General features: G+C 47.6%; 1 protein-coding gene across 1 annotated transcript in view; it reads left to right on the forward strand.

Annotated features, from left to right (window-relative positions):
• Positions 1–5,626: 5,626 nt before the first annotated feature.
• Positions 5,627–15,625, forward strand: part of TPCN1 (two pore segment channel 1) — a gene marked incomplete at both ends in the record, with an annotated part of 43,870 nt that continues 33,871 nt past the window's right edge. The window contains one exon of the mRNA XM_082007700.1: positions 5,627–5,738. Coding sequence (XP_081863826.1) covers positions 5,627–5,738 — 112 coding nt within the window. The remainder of the gene's footprint in view (positions 5,739–15,625) is intronic.

Below are 15,625 nucleotides of genomic sequence, written 5' to 3' on the forward strand. Positions count from 1 at the left end.
CCTCTGCGCATGGGACGTGTGCTCCAGCCCCGACTGTCTCGGTGGCTCTCTGCTGGACTTGCTCTGTATCATCAACACTTTAATGCTCTCCTTTGGCGAGGAAGGAGAAGGGAGGATGAGCAGAGAGGTGAGGACGCCCTGCGTCCTGCTGCGTCCAGCAGCTTCTGGTGATGGGAACATGCTGAGTGGACATGTAATCCCATGGTTTGTACTGACGGTTGTGAGGTGCTCTCACAGCAACACCGTGCTCGTCACCAAATAAATGATCCAAGGCAAACCCCCAAGGCTGGCGCCTCGTGTTTGGTCCGTGGGACGCTGCTGTGTGATCTGGGCACAGCTAGCATCTTCAAAGATTGGCTGAGCAAGACAGCTCCTCCTCAATTTCCATTCCTGAGGTGGGAAAGAGCAACTTGGCCTGTAGGAGTACAGGTAGGGAGGCAGATAAAGGATGCAGGCCAGGTGACTCGGGGTTTGCAGCCAGTGTCACTGCTGCCCTGCAAAGGGAGGCTGCAGTGACGAGCTGCTGAGGTCAGGGAACACAGGGGAGTCGCTGGGAGCCTGGTAACTCCTCCCACACAAAGGGAAACATTCTCTCAAATTCATCCAACGACAAACCAAGCCAGGTTAAGGGCATCATTCTGCCCCCATACGTTGTTTTATTGTCACCTTGAGCAGCAGCAGGACTGGGCCTTGACCCACCCAACCACATGAAGAGCACTGAAGCTAGGAAGGCCAGTCAGGAGGGACGCTCCTGGTCCAGTCCCATTGGCAAGAAAGGTTATTCTTGCTTTTGAAAGGCAACAGAGCTCAACCTAAAATGGTGAGACATGTTGTCACACCACTGCTCTGAAGTACCCCGTCTGTGACAGCCAGCCCTGGCAGGCTTGGGCAAGTGCTATCTCAGTTAATGCTTGTAATCTGGGAGAGCTGAGCCCCAGGGGAGCAAGCAGCCTTGCTGGGAGGAAAGAATGGAGGACAGAGGATGGATTTTGTGCTTATTTCTTGGCCTTCTTGCCCTTTCCCTTTTTCTTCATCTTCGACGTGCGGAGTGTCTGGAGCAAGTAGCTTTTCTGGATGTGGATGGTAGCACAGGTCATGGCTGTCTCGTTCACGTTCTGCTCATTCTCCTGCTGCATTCAGTGCTCCTCCTCAGTCCAGGAACAGTAGGTAAGCACAGTGTGTTTCTCTTTTGGGAGCCAAGCCTTTTCCTTGGTGCAGACAGCATGAAGTGCCTCTCACTCAGCCTGGCAAGACAGCAGATGCCAGTTACTGCAGGCTTGAGGGCCTTCAGCAGGTTTTCCCTGCACATCCCTATGGAGAGATCATTTTAGCTATCCCAAATCCAGGTAGAATTGCCCCTGGCTGCTGAACTGAGCCTTCCCAAAGGGACCAAAAAAGGAAATGTGCTTGATGGGACGTTTCAAGTGGTACCAGGTCTAAATACCTTCATGGTTCTTTGAACCTGCACCCCCAAGCTTCCCTACATTGCAGACAGCTTCTGTCCTCTGATGGGGACTCTGACTGAGGCACATGCAGATAGGAAGCAAGAATTAACCTGATGTTATTAAAAACCTGACAAGGTGAGGATCCTTACGATTAGCATCAAGCTTTCAGGCCACTCCTTACACTTTGCATTGCAGCAGTCCAGCAGCTTTTTTCCACCTGGGTAAAAATTATAGGGTCATGAAAGCAATTGGGGCCTTCTCAGAGGAGGCGTTGGGGGTGCTGACAGGAACCTGAGCCTGTTCAGCTTAATTTGGATGTCAGCACAGCGGCATGCAAGCTGTTAAGCCTGGAGGTCTCTCCATAGGCTGGGAGAGAAATCGAAGTGTGATTTGGACACTAGATGGAGACAAGAGGGTTAAGGATTGACATGAAAGTGGGAGCCCTGTTCCCTAGCAGCAGGTGGATGAGTCGGATCCAGTGAGGTGAGTCATCAGTAAACTGGGGTAACTGCCCCAAAATCTAAGCAGCAGAGAACTGCTGAACCTGAAAGCACAAAGTGCAATGTTGGAGTGCTGGAGTACTTGAAAGATGAAGCCTCTTAAAACAAAGAGAGGTTTTTATCTGAAAAACAAGTTGACAGTGGCTTGCATGGCTGGGGGTAGCCAGTTTACCCCCACTGCTGTGTTCAGGCTTCAAGGAATCAACGGGGCAAACTAGAGCTCATCACATCAGCCACATGCTTTTCATGTCCCACACTGGCCCAGGCTGTCAGGAGGTCAGAACTGGCACTTCCTCACTATTTACACCACAAAGAGTGTTGGTTAAAATATAAATGGGTATAAATGGGTTGCTTGGATTTCATATTGCAGTTCTTACTCACATTTGACGCTTTACTACTGCCCTGTTTTCATGTTCTAGCAGAGCTGTGCAGTCCAGCACGAGAGCAAAAGATGCTCTATTACTGCTGTGGGTTGCCCTGCCTGCAGGAGGCTGGTGTTTGTGTGGAGCAAACACCAAGTGTGAATAAAATGAGATGGGGAAATGTTCTGTTGTTTCCTAGCTCCAGATTTACTCTGTCCCGTGTCACTGGTGCTCAGCTCAGGCGAGAGTTGTTCATACAGAGGCCTGAATTGCATCGGGACTCCTGCCTGCTGCTGCTCTTACTTTTCATTTTTCTGTCTGCTCAGCACTGCAATAAAACACACTCTCTCTACCTTTGACTCAACCCTCACTCCTTGTCTTGCATCTCTCAGCAAAGTACCAGCCAATCTGGGAACTGCTTAACTTCCAAAATTATCTGTGCCCAGCCCTGGGTGCTACAAACAACTACAAAAGATGGTTTTATGTGCAGGCAGTACTATGTTTGCTCTGCTTCGCCTATACCAGCTCCCTTGTTTCCCAACACACGTCTCACCTGAGCTGCGGTAGCCTCACTGCTCTGCGTTCTGGCTAGCGTGCAGCCGCTCCACACTGGCACAGCATTATGCAGAGGAGGTTTCAGAGCTGAGTCAGTGGACAGGGAGAAAAGGTGGCCTTGCGAGTAAGCTACTTGGTGGTTGCAGTCATGTTGCTACAGGGCTGCTTTCCACTGAAATCAGCAGAGCAGTGTGATGGAGCAGGTACACTCTGAAAAACAGCCCATGTGTCCTGCCAGGAGCTGGCAGGAGCCAGGTGACTACCTGAAGCAGGCAGCAGCCTGACCTGGCAGCACAGGTTTAATCTCCTCCTGCAGTACCTTTCTGGGAGCCAGTGCTGATTCTCAGTGCTCTAATACAAGCGTATTGAGTTGTGTCCTTGGGTGCCAAGTGTCCTGCTGTGGACTGGCACGCTTCTTCGGGGAAGCCTGCAGCTCCTGTTTCTGCTGTTTCACTGCTACCTGCCTGGTCTGTGGGATTCAGGTCTTTTAAGTCTTTTGGCCAGCTCTTGCAAGCTGTTTTTGAGATCTCTCATCACATTGTCCTCCTTGTAAATCCAGCCCTGGAGGATAATACAAAGAAAGAAGTACCACTGAGAAGGGTTGGGCACGGTGAGGCACCAGGTGGGCAGAAGAAAGGCTCATTTGCAAATATTTTGGTAATTTGAGACTGGACACCTCTACTCTGGTAGCAAGGGGGATGCTCCAGCTGGACGGTGGCCGTACCTACCCATTTGTAATACTGACAGGAGTCCTGCCTGTGTCAAAATCAATCAGAGCCACTGGGCTGAGCCCGGTGGCTTTATCAGGCTGGATTAGACTCAGGGGGACTGCCTCAGGGATGTTGCTCAGTGGGTTGCCTGTGAGAGAAATGCTCGGCCAGCACCACTGGAACAGATTTATTCATTACACACTGGGCTGCTTGCTTCCAGCTTGAGAATCCTCACCTCATCAGAGATGGATGTAATCGTGGGGTCTCAGGAGCGTCATGTTTCACCGACAGGGCCCTCGGCCCTTCATAGCACCTGCCGTACCTGCTGCCGCCTGGGCTGGGCTGCCCGTCCCTCCCTCAGGGCCCATCTCTTCCCCGCAGCCGCCCCACCGGAGAGTGGCGAGGCCTGGGAACAGAAACATGTCCTCCTCGGGGCGGGGCTCTGGGGGTTCCGGGCCGGGGTCTCGCCTCGGCGGGCCCGGCGCTGCTGCCCTCGGCCCGCGTCCCGCCGTTGCTAGGTGACCGCTCCGCTCACCTCTGACCTCAAGGGCGCGGCCTCAATGTAGCCAATGGCAGCCCGTGCTCATCTCGCCGAAGGCCCGCCCCTTCCCTTGTTTGAGACGTGATGTTATTAACCCACCACTACCTCGGACCAATCAGCATCCTAGCTTTCCCGGAGAGGCAGCGCCGCAACCCAATGACGAGACCAAGTGCGGGCTGGAGGAGGAGGAGGAGGAGGCGGGAATAATCCGGATCCTCTCGCAGGGGACGAAGGCCGGCGGTGGGCGGGGCGGGACGGGCGCGGAGCGCGGGTTGGCGGGTGGGAGGGAGGCTCGGCCTCTCCGGGAGAGGCCCGCGTCGCTGCGGCCAATGAGAGGCGGCGGGGCGGGGCCGCGCGCGCCGGGCGATGAGGAGAGGTGTCGCAGCGGCCGTGGGTACCGGTTCGGCGGGGCCGGGCCAGGCTGGCGGCCGGCAGTGGGGGGGGGTCGCTGGGGGCCGCAGGCATGAGGGGCTGGCGCAGGGCAGGCTCAACTGCGGGGGCTGCTCGAGGGCTCCGTAGAAGCGGGGGGGGGGAGGGAGGGAGGGAGGAAAGGGAACGGGGGGCTGGTTTGGGCCGGCCGGGGGCGGCGGGGCTGGGGGGAGAAGGCCGGGGCCTCCACAGGGCGGTGACAGCCCCGTCTCGGTGTCCCTCTCTCCTAGGCCGCGGGAGGAGCCCGGTCTGCCTGCTGTGCAGCCGCCAGTGTCTGCCGCGAAGGCTCACCTCCTGGCCCTCGGGGCACCCCTGCGGGCGCGGGCGGCTCGGCCCGGGGCCCGTGCTCAGCAGCCGCGCCGTCGGCCTGTCGCTGTGGGAGATGCGATCTCCGCTGTGACTTCTTCCTACCCTCGCTACGGCCTGCAAGGAAGGAGACGGGGAGAGTAACAGCTGCGTGGCGGCACTGGTTGTGGAGCGTCCGTGTAACGTTGTCCAGAGCCTGCGTGATTTTTTTCTTGTCCTCCACCTGTTAAGGAAATCCGTGAACTTTGTGATATCGGCCAGTAAAAAAGCCTACAGGAACTTCATGTGTGCAGACTCAAACTGGCCTCTTTTTCTCCCTCTTTCCCCTCTCCGCCTGAAATTGAGGCATTTTGGCATGACAGGGGAAAGAGCCATGTGTGACGGTGACACTTAGCATCATGCTGGCTCCGGATGCGTCACGCCTGCCTGCCTCTTATTGTGCTGAGTGGCCAGGAGTTTGTCAAGAAGCACTTTCTTTTGCTTCTGTGCCGTACTGGAACAGGCAGCCCCGACCTGACATTTTGAATTTAGCTTTTGTATAAATACTGCCATTGGGTCTAATATCCTGTCCTGCTTTTCAAAAGCAAACAACTAGATCCTTTTTTGAACTGTTGTCTCTAGAGATGGGTACACATACTTTTATATTCTTATGCTTAGAAGACACCCCTGATGGAAGACTTTCTGGTGAGAGTTTTTGTTTTTGACATAAGTTTTTACAAGCGGAACTGAAAAAGGTGTTATTTAAAGTTCTTGGAGTAGGAGCCTCTGCAGGGACGGGATGGCTGTGAGCATGGATGATGACGTTCCCCTCATCCTCACTCTGGATGACAGTGGAAGCAGCACCTCAGCTCCTCTAGATGACCTGGATCAGGAGGAGCTGCCTAACGAAAGTAAGATTGCTTCGTTGTTGTTTCCTGCCCACTGTGATGGCCTTGCTTTTCTCTTTGCGGTTGCTGCTCTTCCTTGTGCTTGCCAGGACCTGAAACTCTCAGAGCTGTCATTCAGTGTCCCGGCGGCTTCCTGAGAAAATCAGATCAGGAAGTTGCTTATTGTGTTGTTTGTTTACTCACAGCACCCATATTACACCGAGAGGGCAGGGGGCACTGGATGGACGGGACCTACCGATGCCGTTTCTAATATGCATTCTTTGTGGTTTCCGTGTAATAACCTGTGACCTTGTTGTCCTTTAGCTTGGCTCTCCTTTCCTGTACGTTGGCACAGAGCGTCTCCTTTTCTTGGCACTGACCTGCCGTGCCGTACCACTGTCCTGAGCTGTCAGGTGCAGCAGCTGCAATTATGGCATGTAGTATTTTCCTAGCACCATAAAGCATCTGTCCTTTACAACTGTTGTTTTGCCTATTTCTAGTTTACATCCTGATTTTTGCAATAAGGAGTGATACGTGTTGATAAATCCCTTTAACATCTTTATTGTATTCTTATCAAAGAACCTGGAGTACTTTTAGACAATATATTCATACTCCTGTTAGCCCCCAGATATTCAGTGGGACGGAGCCAGCCTATGAGCATTGGGAGAGGGGAAAACAAAAGCCACCACCTCTTAGAAGCATTGCTTTCTCCTTGGTATATCTTTGTTAAAGCTGTCGCCCCGCAGTAGGCGAGATGGGAGCAGCAGATGTGTTTGAACATGTTCAGTGAGTTTCTCTTTTATGTTATACCTCACTGAATGTATTTGAGCAGGACATCCCTTTGACTTCCAGTTGACATTGCAGGTGTTTGCACAGGTCATAGGAGCCTATTCAAGCCCTTGCTGCCACAAGCTTAACATTTGTAACAAACAAACAGTCTCCTGACCTGGCATCCCTTTTTTCTCCGTTATTCTCTATTCCATACTGCCTCTATGACTCTGTGATTTGATTTCTCTCTTGCAATCCCTTAATTTTCTCTTTCTGTGACTTCCTGAGCCAGTAGCTGGTTTCTGACAAGCAAGATTCCTGCTCCCTCCTCCTCTCCCACCCCTGCAACATACATCCCTGGCTAAATTGCCCAGTTGACTTTCTCTAAGCTCTGCTGAGTTGTTGCTCCATCGCATCTGCTCTATTGCATCTGTTTGTCTTTTAAAGTTTATCTCTCTATTTTTAAGTCAAATACAAGAGAGAATGCTTCCTCTGTCCACTGGTGTATTTATAGGCTTTCTTGTGACTAATTTTAATCACTCCTCTCTCATCTTTTTTCTTCCACCTGCCTCCCATCCCTTTAAAAGAAGTTGTCTGAGGTTTATCATTTGGTTAAAGCCAACAGGACTATGTTAAAGCACAAGCATGAGAATGAACGTATTAATAAATAAAAATATTCCACAGTCTGCTTCCCTTGAAATACAGGGAAATTGTTTAGGGATCAATTTTGTCCTTCTTAAAAGATCGCTGTGTGGTTTTTGAGAATTCATTTCCTAGAATTCTTCGAATGAAATGTCTCTTGGTATTGAAGAACCGTTATTTTGCTATATGTTTTAATCACTGTTAAAGTTGAATTTGCTGAAAAAATATAAAGCTTATTCTATGCAAGTGAGAATGATACGGAGCCTTCTGAAGTCAGTGGGTACTGCAAGAGTGGGATGAAAGATTAGAAGAGGAAGGCTGGCATAAACAACTTGAAAGGCACATTTATCTCTGAGAGGCGGGAAGCTTAAATTAGTGAGTGAGCAAACTAACGCCATGACTTGCAAAAGTAAGCTTGTTTAAAAACCAGAACATGTAGTCCAGCTTTCCTCTTTGCCTGTGAAGAAAATCTACTGTGAAATGCAGAAAAGTTGTGTCTTCTGGAGGCTGTGAGGAATTCAAATGTTTCCCCTCTGCTCTGCCTCCACTTCTCTGCTGAGGACTGAAATGACATTAACAGAACTGTATAATTTCATGTTTTTATTCAGAGACTTGTCTTTTTCAGGGGAAAAGTAGTATGTGAAAAATCCTCCTCAGGAGAGGGAGAGCCTGCCAGGGCAGTGATGAGGGCATGGGGACAGGGAAGGTCAGGAGGCTGTTTCCTTCTGGTTTGTATGCCTAAACTCTCGTAACAGAATATTCAGGTAGAATTTGGAGGAATAGCTCACTTGTTACTCTGCCTGACCATCACCTCGTAGGGATCTGGTGGCAGGTTAAACACCAAGCTTTTACTTCAGTGTGTCCCCAGATACCAACTGGGACTGTTAGCAGTGAAGGACCCATCATTCTCTTCGCAGGTGACACCAAGGGAAAGACGAAGTGGGTGTAACTGCCCTTACGCTAAATCACGCATCAGAGGCTGATCATAATTAAATTGCACTCTAGTTCTGTGTTGCTGTGTCACGAACCTCTCTAAATTGTAATCTATATTCCAGCTTCACAACCGTTTCTCACTAAGCACTGCGTATCTCTGTGGTTTCAGTGCATCAACTCTCATGTTTTTTAAGGAACTTCCTGCGCTTTTTTAAAAAAAAAAAAACAACTTGATCCATGAGGTGGCTTTGTTGCAACCAGGTCCTTGGATAAATGAATTTGTGATTTTGGACTCTTGGTGTCGATTTTCTGGAAGTGCTGACAAAATACTGGGTTGAAATAAGTAGTAACAGGGTTTTCTGAAAGCAAGCCTGTTGCAGATGGAAGAAGGACTAAAGCGCAAGAGTATATTCCCTTCCAAATCTTGCAGAAGAGTCCTCTTCTGGGTAAGTGAATGCCTTGGGGTTAGAATAAAAGAAAGCTAAATGAGAAAACTGTGTGGAAAATTACATTCTTAAAGAAAATGTCCAGCTGCAAAAATTAATCTCCCTAATCATACAGCTCTTAAGCACTTAATGGGAGAAAATATTTGCATGGGGAGGAATATTAAAACTCTGCCTTCCTTGGCTTGTGCTGGGACACACGTCTTCCAGGGAGCTCCCGTTTACAGCCACGGTGAAAGGTCAGAATCCAGCAAAGTTGACAGGAATTCAGACCACATCCAGAAAAATGTGGTCCCTGTGGTACTGATGGTTTTCTGACTACAACATGTAGGACTGTGGTGCTGGGTAATTTTTCTTTCAAGCTCCAGCAGCTGAAGGAGAGAGAGAAGAGATTTCGTCACTTGAATCCATGCTAATTAATATGATGCTGCCGTTCCCTAGTACATCTTATCTGAGAATCTCTGAGTACTGTGTACATACTCTAATTATGCTTCCCAGCACCTATCTGAGGTGAATGACTAATATTAACTGAATTTCTGTAGAAGATGAAAATGGGGGTGCAATCCTTGCATGACCTTTCCCAAAATCGTGTGCTGAAAGTGGTGAGAAGCAGCTGGAGTTTAGTGATTTCCCATCCCTCACCTGAACTCCTGGGAAGTGTTTGAGCAGGGTTCTCAAAATATCTCAAAGTGTGAGGTGTGTTTTCTGTATACAAAGGCAGCGTGGATAGCCTTGAAACTCTAGGACAGTGTCTCTCCTTGAGCTGATGGGAACTATAAGCAATAAATGAGTGCACATTGATTTATCCTGTATTAGATCAGATACAAGATTCTCCTTTGCCTCCTGCATGGAAATTGCTGTAGCCTCGAGTGGAGTTTCAGTGTGTTCAGAGCAGAATGTACAGCTCAAAGTGTTGTACAGGGGACAATATGATATTGTATGTCTGTTTCTCCCACACAATGGATTATGGCAAGTGGAAGAAGTCATCTTTAAACTCTGGGTTTTTACAAGAAAGCAACTGCATCTGCTATTGAGGTAAAAATGAATTATTGTGTATGTGTGGGGAGGTGGGGGGAGCAACTGCAACAGCCAAGTGCGATGTTTTTCTAGAAGGATTGATGGGAAATGGGAAGTTACAACTTTGAATGTTGAGGTTTCAGCTGAGCCTTTGCAATCTTGGTTTCTGCTGCCTAAAGAGTAAATTGTTGGGAAAACTAGAGCCAGCCTGGCCTTTTGGGTAGAAAGAGAATTGTTGATTAATGTGCCTGTGCACTGCTGTGAAGGAGAAGGTGGCCCAAAGTGTGTAAAGAAAATGTCATTTCACTGTTGATGAAGTTGGAGGGGCTGTCTGAGGCGTGCTTGGTGAGGAGTGTGACTTTGGCCAAGGAAAGCAGTGACTGTCTCTGAGACTGTTGGTTGTGCCTCTAAAATGGAGTGCAGTGTGTGCCGTGCTTCCTGGAGCTGCTGGAAGGAGGGCCTCTTCCCTTGCCTTGCTTCTGCACGTCGGCCCGTGATGAAATGTATGAAGAGGCTTTCAGCAAAGCTGTTCTTTTTGTAACTGGCTGATGGAAACTCATGCGATGTTTCTGAACACAGAGTCTAATTACAGCATTAATGGATGTTGTATACAACAAACTCGTCTTTTTTTTTTTAAATTCTTTTACTAATCCACAGGTAGACATATGCATTTGGGGGTGGCCCAGGATTAGGGGCACTTAATGTTGTTCTTTTGAGACATATGAGCCGCCTGGATTTTGATGGGTTTGGTAACCCACACGACCTGAAGTAATATAATTCTCTTTTATGTTGGATCTGGTTCCAGAACACATTTGTATCAGCAGCGAGAGATAGTAAGTCTGTTCGCGTAGTCCACAGCTTCAGCTCATCTGGTCAACGAGTCCCTGCTCATCAAACATCTCTGTTGCCTCCTTCCTACTGCCGCTTCCTGTAGTGCCGTCCGTGGATGAAAGAGATTTCCAGGCGTAAAACAAGTGTACGTTTTCTGATGGGCTGAGGGAACAAACCAAGAATAAATACCTGACCTTTGGGGAAATGCTGTAACCACGCAAACTGTTAGTAGCTGTGCTTCTTGAGGAACCACTTTAATTGCTGTGGATGCCTTCTGGCTTTGCTACCTTTGGAGGAAAATAGGCATTTTAAATATCAGTCATCTAGTAGATTTATTAAATCTTTCAGGATCTGTAGGTTTTGATCCTTATGTGAAAGTAAGGATTTCCAAGACAGTTATTTGGACTTGGGCACTAGTTATGAAATGCTGTAGCTAATTGGTGTGAAGAAATAGGGGACAAGGGAACAAGCAAACACTTGCGATGGACCTGGCAGATCCTGAGATCTCTGACAGCCAGGCTCTTAAACAGCCTTTTGGATTATCTGGTGGCTTACTTGGATGCCGTGCAGGATATTTTCTCACATCATGGCTTCTAGTTCTACCGATTTGCCTTTAATTAGTTCCAGTAGCAGTGCTTCCGCTGCTGCGTTAAGGGGTGAAGCATGGCCAGAGCACAGGACTGGGATCTCATTTTCGGAAGCGATCTAGTTCTGCTGTTGAAGCTGCTCCTCCTTGTACCTGGGGTAAGTCAGTGGTTCACACATCTCATCTGTAAAGTGCAGATTACACCTTTCGTGGAAATGGGCAGGTAGGCTTCATTGCTTCGTTATGAAGAGGTGCTGTTTTGCATTGCTGTGCATGATTTGTTTTTCTTAGTACATACCTGCTTAAAATTTATATAGAGGGGAATTTTTTCTGAAGCACAAGTGGTAGTTTGGTGCTGGATTGTTGTTTATGCCTCTGAAAGTCTCATGTGTCTGACCTAACAGCCTTGCATTTTGCAACTTCTGCCAGTGCTTCTCTAATCCTTTCCTGGCCTAGATGACTTATAATGAATGTTTTAAGCAAGCAAAGCGAAGCAAAACTGCCTCCGAGATGAGTGAGGGGTGAAAGTCTTGGAAAGGGAAATGAACACCCAAAACATAAGGAGATTATTGTTTTCTCCTTCAGTACAATTCGTTTCCCTGGGTGATGAGCTCTGTAAACTCAGAGGAAGTAGGTAAATGCTGCTTTTTAGGAGATGTTGGGTATCTTTTGATGTGATGTTACAAATAGTGGAAAATGTGTTTCTGCTTTTAAGTTCCAAATGCATCATCCCATGGGGATGATTTATCCTGAGAATTTATCCTGAGAATTCAGGATAAATTCTCATTTATCCTGAGAATTCAGGTTTTAAGGCAGGACCGACCACCTATCTGTGCTTAAATACTTGCCATAATGAGAGGGTAGAGCTGGTACCTTTGATTCAAGAGAAACAGCACTGTGTTGTCCAGAACTCACAAAAGCATTTGTATCGAGACATTCTTAATGTGACTCTGTAAATGTGCTGCCTATAAAAGAAAAACTATGAGCAGACTAAAGTACCAGGAGGTGTTGTGGGCTGCAGTTATCTTGTGGGGTTTTTTTTGAGCCTGCCTTGTTTTCTTAGCCCTGCAGGAGATCAGTTTGCACAATGCACACATTGTGTGTTTCACAGTAGGATGCTTTGTCAAACAGAATCTCTGCACTGTTGACTATTTTGCGCAGTAAAAAAAAAAAAATCCTAGTGATTTCGTCTTGAATGCCCCATGCTGTTCAAATCTGAGCGAGTAAAAGCGTATACAAGGTAAAGAAGACTTGGGTTAGTGTTTCATTATCCTGGAATCAAATGGTTCTTTCTCCTTTTTCATCGCCCAGAGCACTAGCAATGGGTATCATCTTTCATGCATGCTCACTGTAAATTAGGGAGGATGCTGCAAAGGGAGTTGAGGAGTCTGGAAGCTTCTTCTCACTCCTTTCGTGAAGATGGGAGTAATGACCTTGATGTTTTGAGGGAGGCAGCCCGTTCGCTTCGTGGCTTTTCTCTAGTACACAGCTCGTGTCCTTTTGGTGTGAGAGCAGAAGAATGGGCTAGGCTAAGTGTTTTCTCCCCAAGCTGACTGCTGTAGTTGGAAGATACGGGGGTACAGGCACACGCTATGGTATCGGAGGGCTCCACTTTTTGAACAGGTGGTCCTGGAACTATAAAAGATGTTAAGGAGTTTGAAAGTGTTCAAGCTGCAATTTTAAATCGACAACTTTCCAGCTCTAACCGGTCACTCCTCAGCCACCACAGCTGACTTGGGAACATTTGGCTCAGGAAGCGGAACAACAGTTGGAAACAAATAGCGATTAGTTTTTCATGGCTTCCCAGGGAACGCATCAGTTTGTTCGTTTTTCCCCTCATTTTTGTGATTCCTGTGGATTTTTAAGGCACTGTAGATGCAGGATGTTCAGTTTAGCCAAGCTTGCTTACTGGTAGATTAAAATGAGCAAAGGCTGAGCACGCTGAGTTCACTCATCATAACCAATATGATGCTTCTCAGAACTTCCTTTGCCCTTGGTATCTTCACCGAGGAATCCTGCCTGCTGCCGTCAGCCCCCCTGTGTTGAAATCCCATTTTACCCATTTGAATGCTGTAAGAAATGCTGTATAAACTAAACAGGAGCATCTGTGAAGTGGTTAGAGTTGTTGTTGATTGCCTTTTCCTTATTGCCTTTGGGGGATTTAAGCTTGAATTTGCTGGAAGTAGAATTTATGAGCCAGAACACTCCATTTCTGATCTTTAAGCTGGGAAAAGTGCGGTGAATTTGATAGGTCTTTCTCTTGCCTCCAATGTCTCTGGCTTTTGATCTGGACCTTGCAGGGCTCTCCCCGTGTCTTTAGCATAATTGCTTTTTGCATGTTGAGAAGATGCCTGATTTTTACATGACTGCTTTCTTTATGGAGAGCTGTAGGAGCAGCTTCAGGATTTCATCCATCTGCTTCTAGTGAGCAGTTCAGCAGGAAGCTCGTGCACCTGTACTGCTGGTCTTTTCATCTGGGAGAGAGGGAGGCAGAAAAGGTGCTTGTGTTGATCCACTGCAGCACTGTATCGTTGATGAAAGGTCTGGAGGATGACAAGAGGAGACTGCTGTGATCTGAATCACAGTGTGGGGGTTTGAAGCTCATATCCAGTGCTGCTTTTATAATCACGATCTGGTGGTGTCTGTTTGGAACAAAAGGCTTTCCTTTTGCTGCTTACATGGGGGACCAAAATTTAGGATCTCTCTCTGTGCACAGCTGTGTTAAACCTGCTGATTCTGTGGGGCTGGACACCCTACCTACTCTCTTGCGTTTCCTACGTGACTGCCTAGCACACACGCGTGTGTATATAGTCATCCAGGAACGTCTGATCATCTGTATTTTATTCCAACTACAACTGTTTTTCTGAGAACACTTTCACTATCCTCAGCAGATTTGGGAACGTTTATTGTACAAAAGTAATGTAGCCTGGTAAAGAATTTCACTAGAATGGACAAATATGTTCCTGCTCTTCGTTAACTAAATGAAGAAATGCCTGTAGAATTAAGACTAAGTGATCAATCCTGCAAGTGGGAGCACTAAAAACTCCCCAGGGTCAAATTGTGCTGGTGAGTTGGCGATGTCATTTACAGTATAATCAGACATGGGAGGAGAAAGGAAGGGATGCCATCCTCTACTCCACAGCTTGGGCTTTTTCAGCCGCTGGCAGTAGGCGTGGGGCTCCAAAGAAAAGAGCGTAAGGGCAGAAGTTTTGACTAGTGCCGTACTTCCACGATCTGTCCCCTTTTTCTAGTGGCACTGTCACCCTGGCTGGAGGGGATCCGTGCCTGGTGAGAGGCACAAGAGCTGTGGTGTAATCCATCTCGAAAACGCAGCGTTCCTACAACACAAAGCAGCAATGTCCAGCTGGTTATTGAGTTAGGTTGGTAGTGGTGAGTCACTGCAGAAATAGGAAGCTGCTGCTGTTTGTTGCTCAGTTGCTTGTTTTTCATGGTGCAGAGGGAAATGTTGTTTCTCCAGGGTGCTGAGCGGCCCAGAAGTACTGGAAATGGGATTGAAGAGAGGAGCGCTTGCTGAGATTGGTTTGCTCTGTGGCTCTGCCTTCCTACCTGCAAGTGGTAGTAAACATTCTGCTTTTTCTGAACTGCTGGCAGGTGCAAACAAGTCACCACTTTGGTCCTACTGTAGTAAGTAAATTCTCACAAGCAACATACAAAGGAAGATTTTGGCATTGGGGTAGAGGGAGGAAATGACCAAGGCAGCGTGGCAGGACCTTCTCTCTAGTGGTTGCAAAGGGGAAGACCCCAAAACACTGAAAGTTATTCATATACTTTGAGAGAGCACAAATGCATACAAACTGAGAATGCTAATGGAAGCTTTAAAGCTGTTGGAGAGGCAGCAAAAAGTCACAGTACAGACATGCCTGTGCTGGCTAACGTGAAAGCAGCTGCATGATTGTATCGCAAATGAAGAAATAGAAACTGGGAGTGGAGGAAAATCACAGAGAGAAATGTGGTCAGCAGAGTTAAAGGTGCTCTAGACGACTTGAGAAATAGAAAGATATGTTAAGCGATAGCAGCCTGTTGGGAATCCAGAGCTGAACACTGGTCGATAACACTGTGGGGAAACTCAAGAAAAGCTGTTTGAAAAGCCGGGTGACCTGGTCATCGTAGGATCTATTCTTCCATTCCAGCAGTAAATAAAATAGAGATTAAACAGCTGATTCTAAAGCTAGGCATTTAAAAATCAGCAGAGGACTTTTTATTTTTCCTTAAGGCTACAGCTGTAGCAGTCTGAATGTTGCTGTGATAGTGACTTTCTTCCAGCCCCGAAAGGTATTTTGCACCATGTGGGAGGTTGCAGGCCAGCCAGCCAAACAAGATTTCCAGGCAAAATAATGGAAAAGCAACAGTAGCTCTTCTAAAATCTGAATTTAAAGGACAGTTTTTCATGTCAATCAGTGTGGATATATGACAAAGTGAGTGTCACATGAACCTGAAGTCATGCATTGACTTACTTTGTGAGATTACAAGATAGACTGACAGTATTTAGAGAAGATATTTCTTTTGGCACCCATGTGGCATTTTGATTGAGGAAATGAACGGTACAAAACAACACTGTGAAGCTAATAGCTCTACAAACTGGCTAATGGATGGGTCTCAAAACCCAACTGGTTACTGGGACTGGTTAGTGAATAGGTACGGTATTAACAGAGACTGTCACAGGGGTTAGA

The sequence above is a fragment of the Phaethon aethereus genome, assembly GCF_964289735.1.
Source record: "Phaethon aethereus genome assembly, chromosome: 17".
Classification (NCBI taxonomy): Eukaryota; Metazoa; Chordata; class Aves; order Phaethontiformes; family Phaethontidae; genus Phaethon; species Phaethon aethereus.